Source organism: Cyrtonyx montezumae, unplaced genomic scaffold, assembly GCF_038088225.1.
Source record: "Cyrtonyx montezumae isolate F1298 unplaced genomic scaffold, pur_monq_1.0 scaffold_9, whole genome shotgun sequence".
NCBI classification, from domain to species: Eukaryota; Metazoa; Chordata; class Aves; order Galliformes; family Odontophoridae; genus Cyrtonyx; species Cyrtonyx montezumae.
The window spans coordinates 8,747,862-8,769,541 of NW_027072100.1; the positions used below are offsets into that span (position 1 = coordinate 8,747,862).

The 21,680-nt window shown below is 42.0% G+C and overlaps 3 protein-coding genes across 5 annotated transcripts in view; 1 reads left to right on the top strand and 2 right to left on the bottom strand.

Annotated features, from left to right (window-relative positions):
- COL9A3 (collagen type IX alpha 3 chain) overlaps positions 1–1,269 on the top strand; it is a 31,567-nt gene extending 30,298 nt beyond the window's left edge. The window contains exon 32 of the mRNA XM_065754605.1: positions 712–1,269. Coding sequence (XP_065610677.1) covers positions 712–887 — 176 coding nt within the window. The 3' untranslated portion in view covers positions 888–1,269. The remainder of the gene's footprint in view (positions 1–711) is intronic.
- Positions 1,270–2,254: 985 nt separating this feature from the next.
- Positions 2,255–7,307, bottom strand: TCFL5 (transcription factor like 5). Its single transcript, XM_065754509.1, has 6 exons — positions 6,751–7,307; positions 5,200–5,383; positions 4,924–5,086; positions 4,057–4,300; positions 3,516–3,657; positions 2,255–2,824 (listed from the first exon to the last, which is right to left on the bottom strand). Exons 1-6 carry the CDS (start codon positions 7,305–7,307, stop codon positions 2,678–2,680), a joined length of 1,437 nt encoding a protein of 478 aa, XP_065610581.1. The 3' UTR covers positions 2,255–2,677.
- A 3,093-nt stretch (positions 7,308–10,400) lies between these two features.
- The window catches only part of DIDO1 (death inducer-obliterator 1), a 46,429-nt gene continuing 35,149 nt past the window's right edge, over positions 10,401–21,680 (bottom strand). For all 3 annotated transcript variants that reach the window (XM_065754601.1, XM_065754597.1, XM_065754598.1), the window contains exons 14-17: positions 20,990–21,143; positions 20,204–20,293; positions 19,347–19,542; positions 10,401–13,786 (exon numbers count right to left, since the gene is read on the bottom strand). In XM_065754601.1, the coding sequence (XP_065610673.1) occupies positions 10,413–13,786; positions 19,347–19,542; positions 20,204–20,293; positions 20,990–21,143 (3,814 nt within the window). In that variant the 3' untranslated portion in view covers positions 10,401–10,412. The remainder of the gene's footprint in view (positions 13,787–19,346; positions 19,543–20,203; positions 20,294–20,989; positions 21,144–21,680) is intronic.

Genomic DNA, 21,680 nt, shown 5'->3' on the forward strand with positions numbered 1-21,680 from the left:
TATGGGAATTAGTGTCTTGTGAATTACATTTGGCATCTGAAAGGAAAAGAACAAAATGAAGAATAGCCTGCCCCAATCCCAGATTGTTTCTGCCAATAAACAAAACGTGAGTTTCACCATGAGGAGATTTTTGAAGTCAGACACATTACAAAGGGAAGTTCCTTATCTTTCATGGCAGTGAGGTGTTCTGCTACAGTCAGACTTTGGGAAGTGCAATGAGTTGAAGCAGCTGAATGCCACTGCCTCCCACCAAGGAGGGATCTGGGGGAGCAGGAAGTAGGGGTGGGCACTGAGCCAGGAGCTCACACAGTGGGAGAAGCCCTTGGGTAAACAATTCAGGGACCCTGCAGAATAAATCTGGTTACAAATTCACCGCTGTCCTTCACGGAGCCATGGACTGAGGCAGCAGCAAAGAGCAGTCTGGTTCTGCAGTGGTCAGCAAAAGTCAAAGCGGACACACACAGTAACAGCATTAAAGATGCAGTGTAGTACTGAACACCCACCTTCATAATTCCAGCAAAACCCCAAGGGACCCCCTCCCAAAAAATACAACACACATACTGCAGACTCGGGGTAAATTTATTCAACATCTTGTATTCAACAAGTCATAACTAATCTGATAGACAGTTAAAGGGTTTTAAGTTACATATATATATAAGGAAAGTCAGGAAATATTACATCTAATCCTTTTTTTCCCCCATTCTTGTTTAGGACTTCCTGGTGTACCTGGAATTAGTAAAAATGGTCGGGATGGTGCTCAGGGTGAACCTGGCCCTCCAGGGGATCCTGGTACTCCTGGTGCTGTTGGGGCTCAGGGAACTCCAGGCATATGTGACACGTCGGCGTGCATGGGAGCCGTGGGAGCATCGACTTCCAAAAAGTCATAGAACAGTACAAGAGGTGGAGAAGTGACTGAGTATTTAAATAAACAGCACATTGTAAGAAAACAGACAATCTTCCTAGTGATAAGTGGACAGATGTTCCTTCTGTTATTTTAAATGGAGACTTTGACACAATAATTCAGTTCTATGAAAAAGAAAGCATCAGATGAAAACCGTAACTAAAGATGCTTTATGAGTATTTTATCCTCCTCCCCCAGTTCTTTTCCAGAATTTTTACTGCTAAATCACCTCAGCTTCCCCGCCTCCCTATGCTGAAGAGACCTGCAAGAGGAAGTGTTCCTTTTCACCATCATCTCCCAAGCTGTACTAGAACAGCTTTTCTGTATAAACGTTTGAGCCCTGTCAATTGAATCCCTCAGTGCTGCTCCCACTGACTCCAGTCGTGCAGCTTTGTGCACCAGCATCCACAGTGTTCAGGTTTCAGGCCTGCAGCAGTGGCACGAAATAAGGCATCGAAGCACCCAGTGCTTAACACCTTAATGCTCCGGGCTGAGACCACAGCTTAGGTACATGCTGCCTGTGATCAGTATTCAGACTGCACCTCAAATATCGGCCCAGACTGGGAATGATTAAGCCTCTCGCAATCAAATTCTGCAAAAGGTGTCATGTATATGTTTTAATTTACAGGGGAGAGTTTTTGTATTTCCATACGATAACAAAGGAAGTTAAGAAACAGCATTTTTATGACCTCAACTTAAGCTATTTGCACAGTAATCATGAAGGAAACCCCAAATAAGAAAGGATTCTCTATTCTAAAGTTCAGCCAACAAAGATTTGTATGAACTGTTTGTAAAAATAAAAGGAGATTTTTTTTAACCTTCTCTTGGTGATGTTATAAATGTCGTTTTACACATCAGATGCTCAGATGAACTCTATATTCCAAAACTGTTTTTCCTAGGATTGCTTGGAAATAAACTGCTGCAAAATTGTCAGTATCCGTGATTTCAAACAGTATTTACTTTGGAAGACCTTTTTGTACTTCAAAACCTGCTGGCATCATCTGTTAGCACTGAAATGAATAAAAGCCCATACACTATTTCTGCCCTAAATGCTGAAGCCTGTCAACAATAGAGCCATCTTAGTCTTTAAATATTAAAACAGTTTGTGTGTTTTAACCATCTGCTGTTTACAATGTGCCATCTCTGGACTAAACAATACAAGAAACTGTTGGACAGTTGTGTGAAAGACATTAAAATAATGCACCATTCTAAAAAACGACACCAATAGCTTTGTATTAAATCTTTGGGGTGAAATAAGTTAAATGTTAAAATGCAACAAACGAACTCCATCACAGCAGCACTATGCACTTATTCAATTAACCTACATAACTTCTAAACTAATAATGAAAAGAAAATGGGCATTGTAATACACTACCTTACATTTCTTTCTACACTTAAAGGATAAATATGCATGGAGTCATTGTTCTACAACAATTCTTAACTGTAGTGTTATCACCCTAAAGGAAAAAAAAAGGGAATAAATCCAAAGCAGAAGCACAAAGAAAAGAAGAGCAGAAGGAGAAAAATCATTAATAGCTGTCGTGGCATTCTCTTGTTTCCTCTAGTCCTAAAGCCCCTTTAACAGAACACTGATTTATACTGCTGGCATTCAATTTACATTTCCATTTTGAAAGCTGAATGTTATTTTTAAAGCTCTGTTTGTGTGTTTTTATAAGTTATAGTTTCATAAGTCACTCCCAGAGCTCATCAATAAATTAATCACAGTAAGACAAAGCCCCACACGTAAACAGAGAAATATACAATTGGGGTCATCCCTTATTTATCCACACTTAGACAACTGAAGGCCATCTGGTCTCCGTAGCCATGCTGCAGGTTCTCCTGAACTGGACACGTTACAAATGATTCTGATCTTGGTGCTTTCAGTCTCCTGCCTGTCTTGCCACAGAACACAGTCTCAAATTCCTAAAAATCAAAGTACAAGCAAACACAGACAAAGTTTGATGTAGGCATTTACTTGAAACATACATACTTACGTTTTTGTTTCACTGGTGTCTGGAAGAAAATTAATAGACCTTTAGTAGTAAATGCCAAGAGGCAAAGCAGGATTTCCTGCACACACTGCATCTGCTCTCCTAAGATACTTACAGCAAAGGCAGAATTGCTCTAGGGCTGCAAGTAGGGCTGAGCTAGCTTAAGGGGCATATAACCCTTCAGTGCTCTCAACTGCTTTAAGATAGTGTGGGCACACAGGCAGCTCAGAATCCCATCGTGTAACCACTGGCTCATAAAAGCCATCTAGAGACATCTCTGTGAGTAAGTGGGGAACAGAGAAAATGAGGGGAGAAGAATAGGACTGACAGAAGGCCCTAATTCTTACAGACAGCCCCATTCCTGAGGGCGATGCTAGCTAAAAAAAATGAGTAAACCCCATCTGAAAAGTCTAACCAAAGACAGCCTACAGTACCACAGTACTGAGCTGAAGCTGCTGTGAGGAGAGCTGGTCAGATAAAACAGCTTTATAAAGGACAGTTCAGCGATGCAGTGGCCCTTCCCCTACAGCACCCAGAAGCATTCCATGCACTTTAGCTATGTTATGACAGCTTTAAAATGTCTCACTATTCGATGCAGAACAAGAAGGAAATTAGATGCGAACCTGTTTCAGAGAATCGCCGTGCTTTTCCTTAATGTACTTCAGAAATGCAGCTGTCCACTGTAAGGTCGTTGCTTTATCAGTGTCTGCAGTGCAGAACGGAACCAGGAAATTCAGTTCATCACAGGAAATCCGGATTCGGCGCCTACAAATACAAAGGTTATCAAGATGGAAGAGAGGGAAAAATGTAATAGTAACAATAACAATTAAAGGATAATTACTCACATCTGATACAAGCCATGACCTTTGGGGACTGCTTTTTGCTTTACTTTAAGCTAACTATCTTAGTTTGCTACAGACTACACTTGTAAGTTCGTGTATTAGCTGTGTTATATACAAGTCTCATCTTTCTAGAGCAGCCTGCAGTTAGGCACACGCACCTCCTAACAAACACCAAACCCTCACCACTTGCACTGCTTTGTCTTGTAAGTAAAACGGAATACATCAGGGGTACCTTCTACTCTGGAAAACGATGGGGCTGTTAGAGGATCAGTATCTTTAGGCTTCAAAAACTCTGCATGGCAGCTCCTCAAAGAAGAATTACCTTCTTTCTCTCTCCAAGCGGTTATGTCTCTCTCTCCGCTGAGTAACTCCTTCCTGCGTACCACTCTGTACCTGCACACTTGAATTTGACTGTGCTGACTTCCAGTGGCCCTGTGCAGATGCAGTACTCTGGCTATTTCTCATATTCTGAATTTCACTAAGAGGTTTGCGATCTACGTTTGCATCCAATGGACTTATTCGGCTGCAACTTCTTTTGTTTACTGCTTGCTTGCATAAGGTGTCTTCTTTGCAAAACAAAGAGGAAAAGAACCTATTGATAATCTTCCTACTGATCATGGAAAATATCGAGCATAGAAAATTTATTTTCTGTCGCTTTATGTGGAACAATCTTTGAAGCTTTACGGCCACTCTTGGTTGACTCTTAGAGCAACACGTGTCCTAAACCCAACGGCCCTGCTTGCCGTTTCAAAATCCACCTAGCTTCCATTTTCTCAGAGAACTTAACAGAGATCATGCCTACCTTTAATTAGCATTTGAGGAAGTCCTTTAAATGCTCTTCAATTTGATAACTGGATCTGCTCTATCAACTTTTGGGTCAAAAAATGTAAAAAGAAACCAGTTACTTACTCTAGACCCAGAATTTGAAAGATACTTTACAGCTTCAGTTTTTTTTCTCACTTCAAGCTACAATGGCTAAACGCTTCTGTAAAAACAGCTTAAGTTAGAAGCAGCTTTTCTTTTATTTTGTATCATCTGGTTCTATAGTGCCCACAGTGGATCTCAAAGACCACAGCTCGTATGATTCACTACACTCATTCACTGTGAAACATATGCACATGAAAAACAAACAAACAAACAAAAAGGATCTGAAAGGACAGAGAAAGCTAAGTGACAAGATATGGCTTACCTCCAACTTTAATCCAAAGTTCCTCAGGCAAAGCCTTATTCATAGCACCTCCTGTGCGCTTTGTGGATTCCAATTTCTGATGGTAACAGAAAGGGAATGCTCTGGGAATCCCCATCTCCTGATGTTTGGCAGATTCCAACACAGTGCAAGGTGCTCCAGAGGCCTGTGAAAATCAAACCAAGAATGCTAAGGAGGACAGCTCTTGTACAGCTGAAGACTGACACGGTTAGCACCTGACCTTTGCAGAGTACAACTGACGGAGACCACCGGACCCACCTGGGCCTGCGAGGAAGCAGCAGCTCCAGCAGCAGCACACGTGTTCATACCGAACAGCGGATACGTGAACTGCGGGGAAGGTGTGGGGGGTGAGCTCCTGTCCTTCAGCAACGCCTCACAGTTCTGCTGCTGAGGAGCGGGGACCCCGACCAGCTCTGACGGCTGCCGAACCAATGGTACCGAACTACGTAACAACACACAGACACACAAAGGTGAGCACTTGAAGATGAGGGGCACAGAAGAAACTCACAGATACGTATCCTCTGAGAGCTATCACAGAGAAACCACTTCCATTTACTGCAAGAATAAATAAATAAATCCAACAGAGGGAAGGTATTTCATCCCGAGCAGTAACAGCCTCAAGGACATGCTTTGGCATGATGCAGTTCATAAGTTCATAAGGTTGGAAAGGACCTATAAGATCATCTAGTCCAACCATCCTCCTATCACTATCTCTACCCAACTACTAAATTAAATCCTTTAGCACCTCATCTAAACGCTTCTTGAACAGCGCTAGGGATGGTGCCTCACCCGCCTCCCTAGGCAGGCCATTCCAGTGCCTGACCACTCTTTCAGAAAAGAAATGCTTCCTCAGGTCCAATCCAAATCTTCCCCGGCGCAACTTGTGGCCATTCCCTCTCGTCCTGTCGTTATTTATCAGGGAGAAGAGGCCCAGCCCCTCCTCACCACAACCCCCCTTCAGGAAGTGGTAGAGTGCAATAAGGTCTCCTCTGAGCCTCCTCTTCTCCAGACTGAACAATCCCAGCTCCCTCAGCCGCTCCTCATAAGACTTGTGCTCCAGACCCCTCACCAGTTTTGTTGCCCTTCTCTGAACACGCTCCAGGGCCTCAATGTCCTTCTCGTAGTGAGGGGCCCAAAACTGAACACAGTACTCGAGGTGCGGCCATACCAGAGCTGAGTACAGGGGGATGATCACCTCCCTGCTCCTGCTGGCTACACTATTTCTAATCCAGGCCAGGATGCTGTTGGCCTTCTTGGCCACCTGGGCACACTGCCGGCTTGTGTTGAGCCGAGCATCAACCAACACCCCCAGGTCCTTTTCCTCTCTACATTCTTCAAGCCATTCTGCCCCAAGCCTGTAGCATTGCATGGGGTTAATGCAGCCACATGGACAAGGCCGTGTATGTTGTATAAGATGACATTCCCCCCCCTAAACTAAACCTCTAAGTTACATCATCCATTACAACGATCAACTGCCCGTTGATATCTTTTAGCATCAAAAAGCTGCCTTGCTTTGAGTAAGCTGCAAAACCAGGCAACGCCCTTCGCTCACCTTTAGTTAAATTGCAGGCTGTCATCAAGAATAAAGCTGTAATTAATTTTGTGAGTACGTTCTGTGCCACTGATGCAATAGGCAGAAGGGCAGAGTGCAGCTGCAGCCACGTGTGAGCGGTGCAGGTCAGGAAAGCACAGCTTACGGTATCACCTCGTGTAACTCAGTACTGATCGCAGGTTTAACTTACAAAACCACTTCCGACTCTATGAAAACACATAGCTTAGCAACGGAAACTGAAATGAAGCTCAACACACTTGTTAAGGGTTACTCCCGATTCTTGGGGTTCTTGGCACCTGGGCTTTTCTGTCTGGATGCCGCCGGCTCTGTCCTCCAATCGAACTCTGCTCTCGGCCGCCAGCGCCAGGTGCTCGAGCACTACGCCGTCCCCGCGTCCGGCCCGCACCGAGCCGTGCCCCGCCGCTTCGGCAGAGCCGCCCTTGGGCGTCCTGCCTGCTCGGCCGGCAGGGGGCTGGAGCTCACTGCGTAACATCATCCTGAGCTCCTCGTCCTGCAGCGCGGGGCTGCCGGCCGGGAACGGAGCCCCGGCTTCTACTTCGTTTTCAGCGGCCGGAGCGTACAGCGCGCGCTGCAGCTGGCCGTACTCAGCTTCCGACATCCCCACCAGGCTCAGATCCGCGGCGGTGAAGCTGAAGCTCTGCTCGCCGAAGGACGCGTCCCCTCCGGGCGCGGCGGCGGCGGCGGGAGCGGCTCCGGGAGCTCCGGGCTGCGGGGCGGACCCCGACACGGCCACGGCGCCCCCGACGCGCGGCCCCGCGCCCCAATCCCGCACTAACCCATCCAACCCGTCCATATCGCGGTCATCAGCCCCGGGCCGACGCCCCGCGCATCGCCTCCCCCCCTCCCGCGAAACGGCGTTCACCTGCTCCAACCTCCGCCGGCCCACGGCTCCCTCAGCCCCGCGCCGGCAACCCGAGGGGAGCGGAACCGAACGGGAACGGAAAGGGGAAGCGGAGCGCGGCCGGACCCGACCTGGCGCTCGGTGCGCGGACCGCAGCGGACTGACCCGGCTGCCAACCGCCGCGCGCAACCGCCCGCCTCGCGCCTGCGCACTGCGCGCCGCCAACCGCCCCGCCGCGCTGCCGGGAGCGCGCACGGCGCACCGCCCCCCACGCAGCGGAGCGGAGGCGTTGCCGCGGGGCGGTGCGCGGCGTTACCCGCGGCCGCGTACGGCGGGGTTAGAAACGCGTTACCTGTTGTACCGGACTCCAGAAGCAGGCAGAAAAATGCTCATTAAAATAAAAAGAAAGAACAAAAAATACGCACGCATCGGTGTGTCCTGCGTGGAAGCGTTACGCCGCTCAGCAAGTTGAGAAAATAAAGCTTTCCCCGCCTCCCTTCGCTGGGCGCTCAGTGGAGGTGACGCGTGCGCTGTGCAGCTGCGTCCTGCCTGGAAAGGGCTCCGGGAGCTCCACAAACCGAAGAGGAACGCTGAAACGTGCGCACGTTGGGCTCCGAGCGCTGCTCCCCCTCCTCTGGTCCCGCGCGGACTCCCGTAGCAGTCGCACGGGGCGTAGCGCAGCCGCCACGCGGCTCGCACACTCGCGCTGTCCCAGCGGTGTTTCACAGCACTTCCCCCTGAGGGGTTTTCCCTTTCCGTTCCGATTTTATCGTCCTCCGCAGTACAGAACGCGGCAACGTTAGTACACAGCCCAAGTGCAGGGTGAGCGTTATGAATTAAATACAGCTAAGATTAACGAAATGAAATCAGCCATTAAGCATCTCTTTGTGTGTCTTTTGCCACTGTATTTCCCGACAATGAAAGGTCTGGGAATTTATAAGCGGCATTGATCTGGTCTCTCAGAATTTCAAAGTCAGCGTGAATTGTTTAATCCTTCCTCCAGATCTTCTCAGTGTTCAATCTCCAAAAAACGTCAGAATAAATGAGGGCACGGGTTAGAATTGAGAGGAAAGTCCTACGAGCAAACTTCCCTACGCTTTCTGGAGCTGCGGGCAGTGGGCACCAGCGGGTTACGGTGGCATCCTGCAAAACATCTTTCCATGTGCCATCAGCCTCGTGTGCTGACTGCTGATGGGAAATCACAGGCACACACACACTTAAGAATCAGACAAAACTGAACTGTAGATGTTTATTCTACTTACAGTAACAAAAACCTGTGAGCTCCCATATCTTAATGTACAGTGCTATCTTTTGCCATATAAAATACAATTTACAGAAATTTCTATCAAGTAAACCTAAACAAACACACTTGCTTTTTTGCATACTTTTATGTATGTCTTTAAATTAGAAACATCTCATTAAGGAAAAAAAAACAACAACCAATCTTACACCGTAGTAGATGTTTGCATTTCATAACACCTCTCTGCATTTTAACACTTTGCTTACAGGTTTATAGGAACAATTGTTCCAAGCAGCGAATCCGCGCTGCGGGAGCACCTGTGAGACACAGTATGAACTGTAAAACCTACGGTGAGATACACGGCATCTCTGCTACTTGTAATGTAGAACTCAAGGTGCAAATATTTGATCTTATGTTTTCAAAACTAGTTTATAAAAATATGAAAATACTTAAGGGGCTATTAATTTATGTAGTCAAATCATAAAGTAGCAGGGTTTCCTTATTTCATACTTAAGAATTACGTACTTGAGGAATACATGAAAAGTAGCTGTGTAATGTATTTCACAGTAACAACTCGCCCTCTGGAATCGTGACATCAGGCATGACCGGTCTTCTTTCCAAGCTCAATGCATTTATACAAGTTTTCACTGGGCAGACTATATACAGTACCAGCATGAGCAAGGGCTGACAAACAAAACCAAACCAAAACAAACCAAAACAATCAAACAACAAACAGTGACACTTTTGTGGTTTTTTTGTTTTTTTTTTGTTTTTTTTTTTTTTCTCCAGGAGCAGAACACTGTTAAGAGTGGAAAGCATAAGAAAGCAGAGGCGTCTCTTACAGCTCTGGCAGCGTTCTGCAAAAAGAAAACAAAACCCACAGAAGGCCCCACGAAAATCAGCTCAGACAAACAGACGAACGGCCTGCTTAAGAAACTTCTTTGTCTTTCCTTTGGTATCCCCGTGCTTGTGTAGTCTTGACTCTGTGCCAACAGATGTCTGATGCTTTTAAAGGTTTTGCTGGTTGTAAAGGTGCTACTCTTTATATGCTCTGTAATTACACGTTGGTAAAGACGTGGGATTTAAAACTCCTCAGTCTCGTGGAAAACTACTCGTGACTTGTTTCTTCGTCGGACACTCAGCAGATGGATTCCAAAACACAGTTGTATATAAAAAGGAAGATAGTGCACTTTAAGCTTATAACATTCCGTTTCCAAATCCTCTGTCAAATAATCACTAACACTCTTCTTTTCCTTTTCCTAAACACACACAGTCTCTGCATTGCAAAGAAAGACAGTGATATCGGACTCCTTCTTTAAAGCGTGTGCTGTAGGAACAACTTGGACAAAATATCACATAAATGAGATGTAAAGGTATGGCTCCTAGGATTTTTGATTAAATTCTCTTATAAAATTACAATTCAAGTTACTGGAAAACATAACTTTATAATTTTAAAAAGCAATATGCTCTTCTCAGACTTTTCCCATTTCTGTACCGTAAATGGAAATTTTAAGATAAAGATGCAAGTAGAAAAGAAACAACATTTCAGAACAGGTAATGCTGTGAATTTTTATAATAAAAACGTTATGCACAAAATGCAGCAAGTGAAAGTCCAGGACGTTCTTGCCGTTCACGTATTTGAGTATTTTCATTCACAGTTGTTCAAAAATTACTAACTTGTCAGTACATTTTATAAGGCTAGATTTACAACAGCACTTTTGTAAAGGTGAGAATATACAGTATATACAGGAGAGACTCAGTACTCACTACGTTGTCAGAGTTTCTTATTCATTGAAAACACAGCAGCAGTCATATTTCTAGGACTGATTAGTGGAAGATGAAGCTTCTGTCTCTGCTGGTTTCTGACTTTCCTTAGGTGTTTCTGGCTTCACCTCTTTACCACTTTCCTTAGTTTTGCTCCGATCTTTCCGATCTCTTCCTCTCTCACGATCTCGGTCCCTCTCTCGATCTCTTTCTTTTTCCCGGCTCCGATCTCGGTCCCTGTCTTTATCTCTGTCACGATCTCTGTCTCTGCTTCTTGATCTCTCTCTGTCACGCCTTCTGTAGGAGTCTCGGTCCCTGGTTCTGGCTCTGTCTCGGTCTCTGCTTCTTTCCCAGTCTTTAGCGTGCTCGGAATCTTTCTCTCTGTCTTTGTTTTGGTTTCTGTCTCTGTTTTTATCCCATTCCTTGTCTCTGTGTCTCTCCCAGTCCCTGTCTCTGTTCCAGTTTCTGCCACGGTCTCTTTCCCAAGGTCTGCCATGTTCGCGATCCCTTCGTCTTTCCTCAAAGGGTCTACCTTGTCGATTATCAGCTTGCTGAGGCTCTGGCTGATCTAAACTCTTGTCTTTATTTCCTCCCTCATATCTCTCTCTCTGTCTCCCTTCAAATGTCTGGCCTCTAAAGTCAATATTTTTGCCTTCTCGGAAGTCAGATGCTGACCACTGTCCTTCTGACTCAGGCCCTTGTCCAGAGACATTGGAAAGAGATGCAGATGGTCCAGCCTCCTCCCACATCTCTTTTCTGTGGGCTGACAGATGGCCTGGCAGGTCTAGGAGTGGTCTTGGGGTTGACTTCATACTTTGTTGTGACTGACCTTGGAAATGAAATCTGGAAGAGGGAGGTTCATTTTGCTCTGGAAACAGTGCAGGTGAGGGTCCTCTTGGTCCTCCATACTGCGGTGGTGCTGGACCTCTCTGGTTGGCAAATCTGGGTGGGGGACTCCCTCTCCGTTCTTCAAACGGCTGTGGCAAAAGTCCTCTTGGGCCGGGTACATGGTTTGGAGCTGGACCTCGCTGCCCTTCAAATTGATTTGTGTGAGGCCCTCTTGGTCCCCCAAAATGACTAGGGGCTGGACCTCTTGGCCCTCCAAACTGAGGGCCTCCTCTCTGTCCCTTAAACTGAGATGGTGGAGGTCGCCTTTGACCTCCATAAGGAAAAGGTGGAGGTCCTCTGTTTCCCATAAACTGAGATTGATCAGATCCTTCAAAATGTCCTGGAGGCCTAATCATCTCATTGTATTGGGATTCTGAGAATTCCCTTTGTTCCATGTGAGGCTCCATATGATCTTCATACTGAGACGGTGACATTCCTCTTGGAACACCATAAGATGGGGCAGGGCCCCTGTTATCACCAAAAAGAGGAGATCCGTGCTGGGAAGAAAATAAGGAAGGGATGGGACCCTTTTGACCTCCAAACCTTCCAGGGGCAGGTCCTCTTTGCCCATCACTATTTGGAGAACCGTGCTCTTCTGAGAACTGTGGTGCTGGCCCTCTAAAATTAGGTCCATGAGGTCCTCCAGGTGCATTGTGCATCGGTGGTTGTGGAGGTCCTCCTTTCTGCCCAGATAAAGAATATGGAAGTCTGTTTTCTTCAAAGTGCTGTGGAAGAGGTCCACCCTCACCCTGAATTGATGGAGACTCGGTTTGTTCTACAAACTGATGAGGCTGAGGGTTTCTTTGTTCTTCATACTGCAGTGAAGAAAGACCCCTCTCTGGTTCATAGTGACCACCTGTGTTTTCCTGAGAAGTAAACATTGCATCTGGAAAAGAATCTCTTCCTATTGCTCCCTGTGGGTCACTTGACCATGATACCTGATGCATATCTTGCAAAGACTGACTGTCATTTGATGTGGAGAAATTAGGCTGAAAACAGGTAGTCGGAGGTGTCGGAAGCAGCACTTTGCGTAAGGGTTTGGTTGTAGAGGGTTCACCAGGAACTGTTTGACTCACATTCTCCAAACTAACTTGAGCAGTGTTTTCAAATTTGCTGCTGGACACCTCTTTCTGTGACACTGTACAAGCCACTTCACTCGAAACCCAGTTATCACCAGTATAACCAAGCTGAGGAGCAGACATTAATGTACTGTCTTCCTTACCAAGTGAAGCTGACAAAGCACTTGGAAAACTTGCTGAAAGAATTTCTCTTGCAGGTGTCTCATTCTGTACTGCCTGTGGCTTTATTCGAGCTTCAGTATTGTCATTTATTTCTGTTGCCATTCTTCTGGCTTGTCGAGGATCTCTAGTCTGCCGTGGGTCAGAGCCCTGGTTTAAAACTTGTGCTTGTTGATTTGAAGGTAAATCTCCTTTTTGTGAAGGTTGCTGGCCCTGTTGGAATAATTCACTCTTTATCAGGGAAGATTTTGGTGGTGGTGACATTAAAGCATCAGACACTGAAAAATGAGCCATTGAAACACCAACAGCTGCTCTTTGTTGTCTGAGGGCTTCTTCTTGCTCCTCTAGTTGCCTTTTCTGTTCTTCTATTTGTTTGTTTAATTCTTCCAACATTTTTTGTTGTTCCACTAAGGACGAGGATGCAGATAAATCAGGTACATAGGAAGCAGATGTTTCTGTAGCACTGCTTTTAGCATCTGTGTACATTTTGTTAGGTAAATCATCAACAGCAACTTTTGCTTCTTCCAAGATAGTTTCATCTTCTGGATCATAGGCCTCATCCTCTAGTACTGCTGCATTACTCGGCTTTGCCACATCATAGAGCTTTTCACTTTCACCAGTCTGCATTTCAAAAGCTTTCTCTGGATCATATTCTTCCTCAGGATCATATGGTCTGTCATCTTCCTCCTCTTCTATAGCTTTGTCTTTTGACATCTGTCCAAACTGTTGGACAATGGGATCTAACAGAGGAACAGCTGCCATACCTCCCTCAGCAGCTGCCTGAGCTTTCTGATGTGAAGGCTGGGCAGTTTCAGAATCCTTAGCAAGAGGTTCAAAAGATTTCTTTTTCCCAAAAAGTGTCTGTAGGATGTGCTCGAGAGGCGTGGCAGTTTTTGAGGATGAAGAAGGCGTAGCAGTAACACTTGCAGAAGCAGTCGCTGAAATTGGTGGTGGTGTAGTAGTTGTGGTTCCACTTTTAATGGAGGACAGTATTTTTAACACTGAAGGTGTAACCGCGGAACCTTCTGGAACGGGAAGCGGGGGTGGAGGCGGCGGAGGAGACCCAGGTGGTGTTGTACTTACAGTCGAGTCTCCAGAATAAAGTGTGTATTTTGGAGTTTTCTTTTCTTGAAAAGAAGCTACTGTCCCCTTCGAGAACTGTGATGGTTCCGCGTCCTCTTGAAACTGAATCCGACTTCGCTTTTCCTCTGTTTTGTCTGTTTCCATGCCAGTAGCAGGGCGCTTCCCTTTCTGGCAGATAACCAATCCAAGAATTAAATTTGGACGTGACGACTCAAGACCTGAAAGAGAACACAAAGACTCTATATGTAAAAACTATTTTTATCAGGGCTTTCAATAGAAACTTATTACATTACATAGTGGTAGCTACAAATGTCGCAACAGTAAGTTCTTCTGAATTTCACGTGATGACTTATTGGCAATTCTGTTAGTCCACATACATATATATAATTACACTTATTTACTAATGATATATATATATATATATTTGTATATAACAATAAATATTGTAATCCCTTCCTTGATATATTTTTTTATGTTATAGTAACAGGTATGGCAATCAAAAGGAGACTTTGCTAATGTTGCTACTGTTCAAAAATTAAAGAAAGTTCTCATTTATTATTACTTTTATTCTTGTTCACTCCCACTCATTAATCAAATAGTTCTGGTAAAATAGTTTCTAAGTTTGTTGTACACACAGATATTGGACAAGCAATCCACCTTTCTGTAGGCTGAGCTGGAATTCAAGAAGCACGACTAAAGAAAAGAAAGTCCTAATGCTATAAAAAAACCTTCCTTTGTTTTCTGTTACAGATAAAGCACACGGCACCGTTAAACTTCATAACGATAATAGCCTCAAATAAACTGTATTTATAAACAGTATTAAAGTTTGCTACTGACAAATTATTTTTTTAACCAGCTAGGTATCATTTTTAACATATATTAAGTAGGAAAACTGATTACTAATAAACCAAACCAGCATATGAGAGCTTAAGCAGATAAGAGTTTAGCGTGTGGGAGAAAGAGACACTTGGTATGTTTGCTTTTTCGCCAAGAAAACATTTAGTTGGGTATGAACTTGGCATGCAGAAAATCAAGTTGATTTTTAACCCTCAGTTGCAGGATTCAGTTTGATGCCATAGGCACTGTGAGCAGAACTGCTCCACTGTGAAAGCTTCTGACTAGAATCTTTGATTTTTTTTTTTTTTAATCCAAAATCATCAGAAAGTTTCTGGAAAGAGGGAAAACACAAACATCCGTACATCTGTTTCATATCATTGTGTTTCTTCCCCTTACATTCACAATTCCCACGGGCAATTGTGGCAAATAAATACAGCCAGAATAAAGGGCAGGGAATGAATCCTTTAACGCACAGTCAGAGGCAAACATTGAAAAACTGTTTGAAGAATGACTTCCTTAACTTCTGTACGTCATGACTTAAAAGAATCTTCCTTTAGGGTCCACATTAATTACTATCTGCAACCAGCTAGGAAGCAGAAATATAAAAACACAAAACAAATGGTAAATAACAGTGCAGCTAAATGGTAAGGAACCTAAAACCTACACTGCTCCTTCTACTCATGAACCTGTAAGAGCTTCAAAAGCGTAAGATACTGTTTAATGCACATCTTTGTTGCTCTCTCAAACAAAACCCTCTGCTCACTAAGGAACAGTTTACACCACTGAAAGCTTCTAGATAACAGCAAAAATAAAATAAAACCCATACTTGCAGATAAATTCTATTTGTGAATAAGAGCCATAAGTTGTTTCGATGAAACAACTGAATGCAAAGCTTTAAGGGGGCTCCTAAATTTACTCATTAGAAAACTGTATCAGCTGTTTCTATTTATATAGCTGAATTTCTATTTGTGTCTAATAGACCTCATCATTCCAAAGTGATGGTTGTTCAGTTTAAACTTGGGAATAATTGAGATGAGAATATTTTCAATAGAAGCTTTCTAGGCGAGAAGATACCATCACGTACAGGTTATTTTAAACCTAGGTTTTTCAATGTTTGTTACACATTTCATTTAGCCTTAACTTTTGTTAACAAAGCCTCACCCCCATCATCAGTGCTTACATTTCTTACCCTCAAACATTACTCCATTTAAACCTTACTTTCCAGAAATGTAACTGTAATTAACAAGGACTGTAATTTTTCCAAATAAAGTCAATTAACTTGAAAGCCTTGAGATCCCTTCACAACTGAGGAACAAGAAGCTCTCCTCTGAAACAACGTTCTTCTGACGGTAACTGGTAACAATACAGTGCATCTGTTCTAACCATGTAACCAGGAGAGCAGCAAAACCTGCAGAGCCACTAGAAGTACTCTTTACAAAAGGCCAGAAAAACATTGAGGCCAGCCTAAATTTTGCTTCAGATTTCAGATCAGAAACAGCTCTCACTTTAAGTATGATGAGAAACTAGAATAACAAAATTTGATTGAATGTATTCTAGATCCACAGTTGACTTCACAGTTCATTGTTGGGATTTTACCTAACTGGTTGAGAGGACGCTCGACACGCTGCTTGAAGGAATTATTTTCCAATCTGTAGTATATGTTATTTCCTATTTGTACACTTAAAAATTCATTTTGGAAAAAAAAAGCCAATTTTTTTCCTCCAGATATGAGGTTTTGGTGTTCCGTAAGGTCTGCCAGTTTTTACTTTCTTTCATATTTAGAAAAAAATATATATAACTAACAAATATGTGAAGAAAGTGAACTAGTTATATTATCCAGACTGATAAGATTTGCTAATAATTTAGTACGTACACAAATCTGCCACCATAAGAGAGGCAGGGATGGTGAGATGAACAATAAAAGCAGGCAGGACAGGAACTAAACAAGTAATTATCTTCAGTGAATCCCAGGTTACCTGGAAAGGACCATATGAATTCTTGTCTAATCCAATTACAGATTCATTTGCATCCTTTGTCTAAAATCAGATCTAGCAGTTCTGATCACAATATATTATATACATATTAATTTACAGCCTCAAGGCATAGTTCAAAAGACAACTTCAGTGGGAAAAAGACTGTCCACAAGGTACAGTCTGAATGGGCTCAATTGCTAGGCCATGGTTCACACTGAGTGAATTTGCTTTACATTTTTATCAGTGTGTGAGTAATGACTCCACATTTGGTCAGTGTTGACCAGTGCAGAGCAGCTCACAAATACGTCTTCTCCTCAGAATTCCTTGCAGGCATTCATAGTTCTTCTGTCATAATCTACTGCTGATATATTTTTATAGAGAGACTTGTGATTTACACAACTAATCACAACATGCATCTTAAGCACTGAATAATTAAAACAAGCAGGTTTCAAAAATCCATCAGATCATGTATCTAAAATTAAAGAAATCATTTCTGAATCCCAGTATGAATCAGATTGTCACTAAAAAGGGTGAAATTTAAGTCAGTTCAAGATAAATGCCAATGGTAAGTTAACAGCTACAATTTAATCTGTTTTCGTTTAGGCAGAGAACAAACCCTTTTTTTTTTTTTTTTTTTTAATTTTGATACTGTAATTGCACATGAATATTTAAAGTTTGGCACAACCCAGTATCTCAATCCATTCACACCAAAGTGACCCAACAGGAACAGCTTACTTTGGATGGAAATACAGACTAGAATGCTGATCTACACCCATATCTGCACGTCCAAAAACAGGTTTCATGAACCATAAATAGGTCTTAATTTTAGGTAATAATGAAAATGCTGGCTGAAGTCTCGAACTACTGCTCAGTAATTACCTCTCACAAGCCAGCATTTTAAGTGCTGCAAGCTAAGTTGGCAGAGCTTTCAGTGCTACATTATTTATAAAATATTTAACCCTTTCTGACTTGAAGTCCGCATGCTGGTTTTATTGTAACTAAAGCCACTACACAACATGATATGTTAACTATCAGCACTGGACAGAAAGTTGCTTTTCCTGCCTTTAAATACATTTTTTCATAAAATCGGTTTTGCCACACTTATAATGGCCACAAATTTTATCCATTTTTTGGTGTGGTTTTTTTTTTCCCCATTTTTTTTTTTCCAATTTTAAGAGCCTTCTAAATAGCACAAAGATGCTTCAGGCCTTCATGCTGTAAGAAAACACACTTCCAGTTTTAAACTGTCAGAAGAAATATCAACATCTGTGGAACCTCCTTTGCTAAGGGCTTTCATTAAAATTTGTCTATTTGAAATACATATCTGGTACAATGCTAGATTTCCAGCACTGCCAATAAAGCCCTCAGTAAATCACTCTTTCTATTGGGAACTACAATTGATCATATTTTTTTTTTCCCCACGAGGTGCTCTGAAATCCACATGTGAAAAGTGCTAAATAACTTAAGCGTGTATGTGAAACAGAAAAGTAAATTCACATACAGTAAATTATCACATGAAGACAACATAAAATATCCCAAACATACATTATATCCGGTCATAAACATCTGAATGGCGTAAATAAATGTGAATTTTCTTCCATTTTCCTCTGTTTCTAAATCAGCCATTTCAATAATTTTGGAGATCTTCTATGTACTATAGCAGTTCAGAGGTCCTCAGTTGCGTTCCAAATCCAGTTCATCAGAGAACGGGAGAAATTCATAATCCATATGTGCCTGATGAAACTGGCTGATACAGCAGGAATACCTACTAACCAGGACTTCTGGAGTGACAGGGTTTTATGGTCCTCTCCCTCCTCCCCCCTCCAGCCATATTTATCAACACATCTTATGCTGCCTACAGCATAGTGCTTTTAAAGTGCTTTCAAGTCTGTTACAAGGCACACACCTAAATTTAAGGAGACAATGACCACTTTGTATAAAATATTTTTATTGAGTAGAAAAAAACAAAGCAGTGAATTCCATCAGATGTCATTAAAATAGTATGGATTACATGTATTTTATGCTATGATTTTAATACATACACAAAAAGCAAGTACAGCTTACCTGATTTTTTTTCCCCCATATACTCTGCTTTTAAAATCTGAATGCAACTTCGCACAACTATGAGGTACAGCTTTCTACAGCAGCTTGCAAAAAGAGTGAAGTCTAAGTGGGTCTTCCATTAACTAAAGGTCTCTATACCTTTGGAACCTTGCATCTATCACAGAGTTTTTATCACAGTGCTTTGCCTAATAAATGTGGATTTCAATTTGCCTCAAACATGGAGAAAATTCAAGCCAAACATTACTTCCGATGATTTTAACTATACAGGAATGTAACATAACCCACCTATACCAACTACTGTCTACCACCTCCTACCCAAACAATACGGTTTCCTCACTCCCAACAAACCAACCTTCAGAAGTCAGTGATTCATTTAGTTGGCTCTAAAAAGCACACGCCACCTCAAACAGCTTGTGCAAATGTGCTGCACGAAGCACCGTGCAGAGCAGCCTAGTGGCCAATATAGTGAAACCACTGTAAATACTACCTTTGTCTTCACAGGCTTCTCGACTCCGCTGAGGGCTGTCAGTTTCCTGCTTGATGCAAGTGATAGTGCATCTTTTGTAGGAACCTAAAGCTTTGTGGATCTATGGGTTGCTGAAAGTAGGGTGGGTTTATTGGTTTGGTTGGTTTTTTGCCATTGTTTGGTTGTTTGTTTAATACAGTGGCTGTTCTATGTACACAGCATTATAGCTAAACACATCCTCCTAATAGCATGTATGGAACTTGGTAGAAAGGTTATGTGAGTTTCTAACTATTTTACTTTGAGATGGTTGACTTTGCAAATTTTCCCTTTACATGAAATATATACTTTTAATAACAGGTTAAGCATTCCACAACTCATTGCTGATTCTTGGTTTGTGATTTTACCTAGTGTTTAACCTCCCCTGTGTTTTGTGCTTACCTGGTCCCTCAAAGGGCAAGAGTTTGGAAGGAATTGGGTCCTTAGAACTCAGTGGGATCAGGTAGAGATCCTTGACATGTCTGTTGTTATTAGCTACAACACCAAAACGACCACGACTGCTAAAATAGGAGTAGAGAGAGATATAGGCCACTTCTTCTTCTTCTGTGGCAGGATGGAAACGAATCAAACACAATTCCTGTAATACAAAAGCAAAATGGAAAAATTCAACCTGTAACACATCAGCAAATAAAAAGGTAAATGGCAAATTCCAGGGTTAAAAATAAGTTGTGTATTTACTGACCAACTATTTTTTCAAGGGATACTCTAGCTTTAAGAGAAAGTTGTTGTTCAATTGGCAATATTAAAACAGAATTAGGCTTGTCGTTTTCAGAAATACTAATTAATTATGTATCTCACTTCAAGCTATCCCTCTTGAGGTTCTGAATACTCAAATTATGAAAGAAATGGGAAAAAATCTTAATTTCATATATCTGCATGCTGTGCTTCAGTTTTGCCACTTCTAAAGTGGTTTTAATAGTAAAACTTAATGTCCTAGTCTTCGAAAAATGGAATTTCTGTCTTCAATACTGACTATATAATTGTTTATAGTCAATCATTAAAGAACAGTAAGTAGTATGAAGATTTAACTGCAATGAAGGGGAAAGATGATCAGCAGCTTAATAGGCAAAACTGTTTCTTCAATAAATCAAAAATTTCAAAGCAATAAGTGGTGTCAGTAGTTTTCTAGGTATGATCTGTGGCAGCATTTCCTGATTATTAACTTAAATTAACAAAAGTTGTCATTTGTCATTGCTGCATATTCCTTCTGTATTATGCAAAGGATTTTAAGTGAATACCTTTGAAAGCGAAGATTTGAGTTTGCCAACATAATCCCAGACTGTCTTCGGTGAGATCCTCCCACCAATATGAATTGTATCTGGTAAATCCTAAACAAGAAGTATTACATGGTAGTATAAGCCAAGAGACTACTTTAAAATAGTGCAGATTGCCCCATCCCAGCAGCCCAGGGGATAATGCATTATTATATTTTAGTGAACTTGAATATATATAACTTCAAGCAGCTTATTTCCAAATTTCAAGGTGTTAATTATAGCGTGTCACCAAACAAAGACAGCAGTGGAAGGTCAAGTACTTCCGTTCACCCACCAGCTAGTTCTCAGCTTTTTTTTATAGGAAAGCTGTCATTTGTAACATAAGTTTTCTCCACACTTCTGGTTTATAAAAGTTAATAAATTAAGGACAATATTTTTAATGAACGACTAGTGAAATATTTTAATTGACCACATCAGTGATCGTTCCTACTTGTGAGCAGAAGGTGGCACCTTTTTAAAACATTGGCTATGAAACTTCTTTTCAAAACCTGAATGTGCAATAAAGTTATTATTCCATGGCAGATACCAACAAATACATACACACACGTTAAGACGTGAGAATTCTTCACAAATCTGTGAGGAATCTTTTAAAGGGTTTTTGTTTTTTTTTTTCCCCTTAAGCTACTGTTCCTATTTCTAAAAGGAATGCCAATTAGCACTGTTTGACTTCCAATATGATACACTGACCACAGCTTTCCTAGAAACTGGAATTGCAATATATTCTAAGCACATAAACATGTCAGTGCTAACCTCACTAAGATAATCAAAGCACCCGGAGACAGGATATGCTTTAGTGACAAATTTGGCCACACTCTGCATGTTAATAAATCCTTTCCAAATGGTGTTGAGACGAGAGAGGAAGAGGGAAGTGTCGCTGTCTTGAGGTGAGCGTGGCTCTGCAATACTGTAAAACAAATCCAAAACAGAAAAGTTACAGATCACAGTAATAATGCTCCTTTCCTTTTTCTTTTCTCCCCTCCTCCTAAATAACAATCCTCTGTAATTGCTTTGTTAGGCATCAATGGGAAACGTGAGGAATATTAAAAAATAAACCTGTAGCTACAGGCAAGCAAAAAAAAATGCTGAAAGATATGATGTTTATAGAATTAGGTTAGCTCTAATATTGTGATCCTGAGTCTATACCTAATCTAATTTATGTAGCTCCCGCTACATAATGAGACAACAGTATGCATCTGAAATGGAATCTCATACACAGGGATTGGACATGAATAGAAATATTTTAACTGCAGCTCTGTATGTTTTGCAGTACTTATTTTTTCTATTATATACATACTCAGAATACATAAATAACATACCTCCTTCCAAGCTGATCAATTGGTTAATTTTAACTTATATTCATAAAGTCAGATGTAACAGTATTTTATTTTCATATATTAATTTTAATAGAGGATGAAAATCTGAAGTACTTTTAAACCATCTC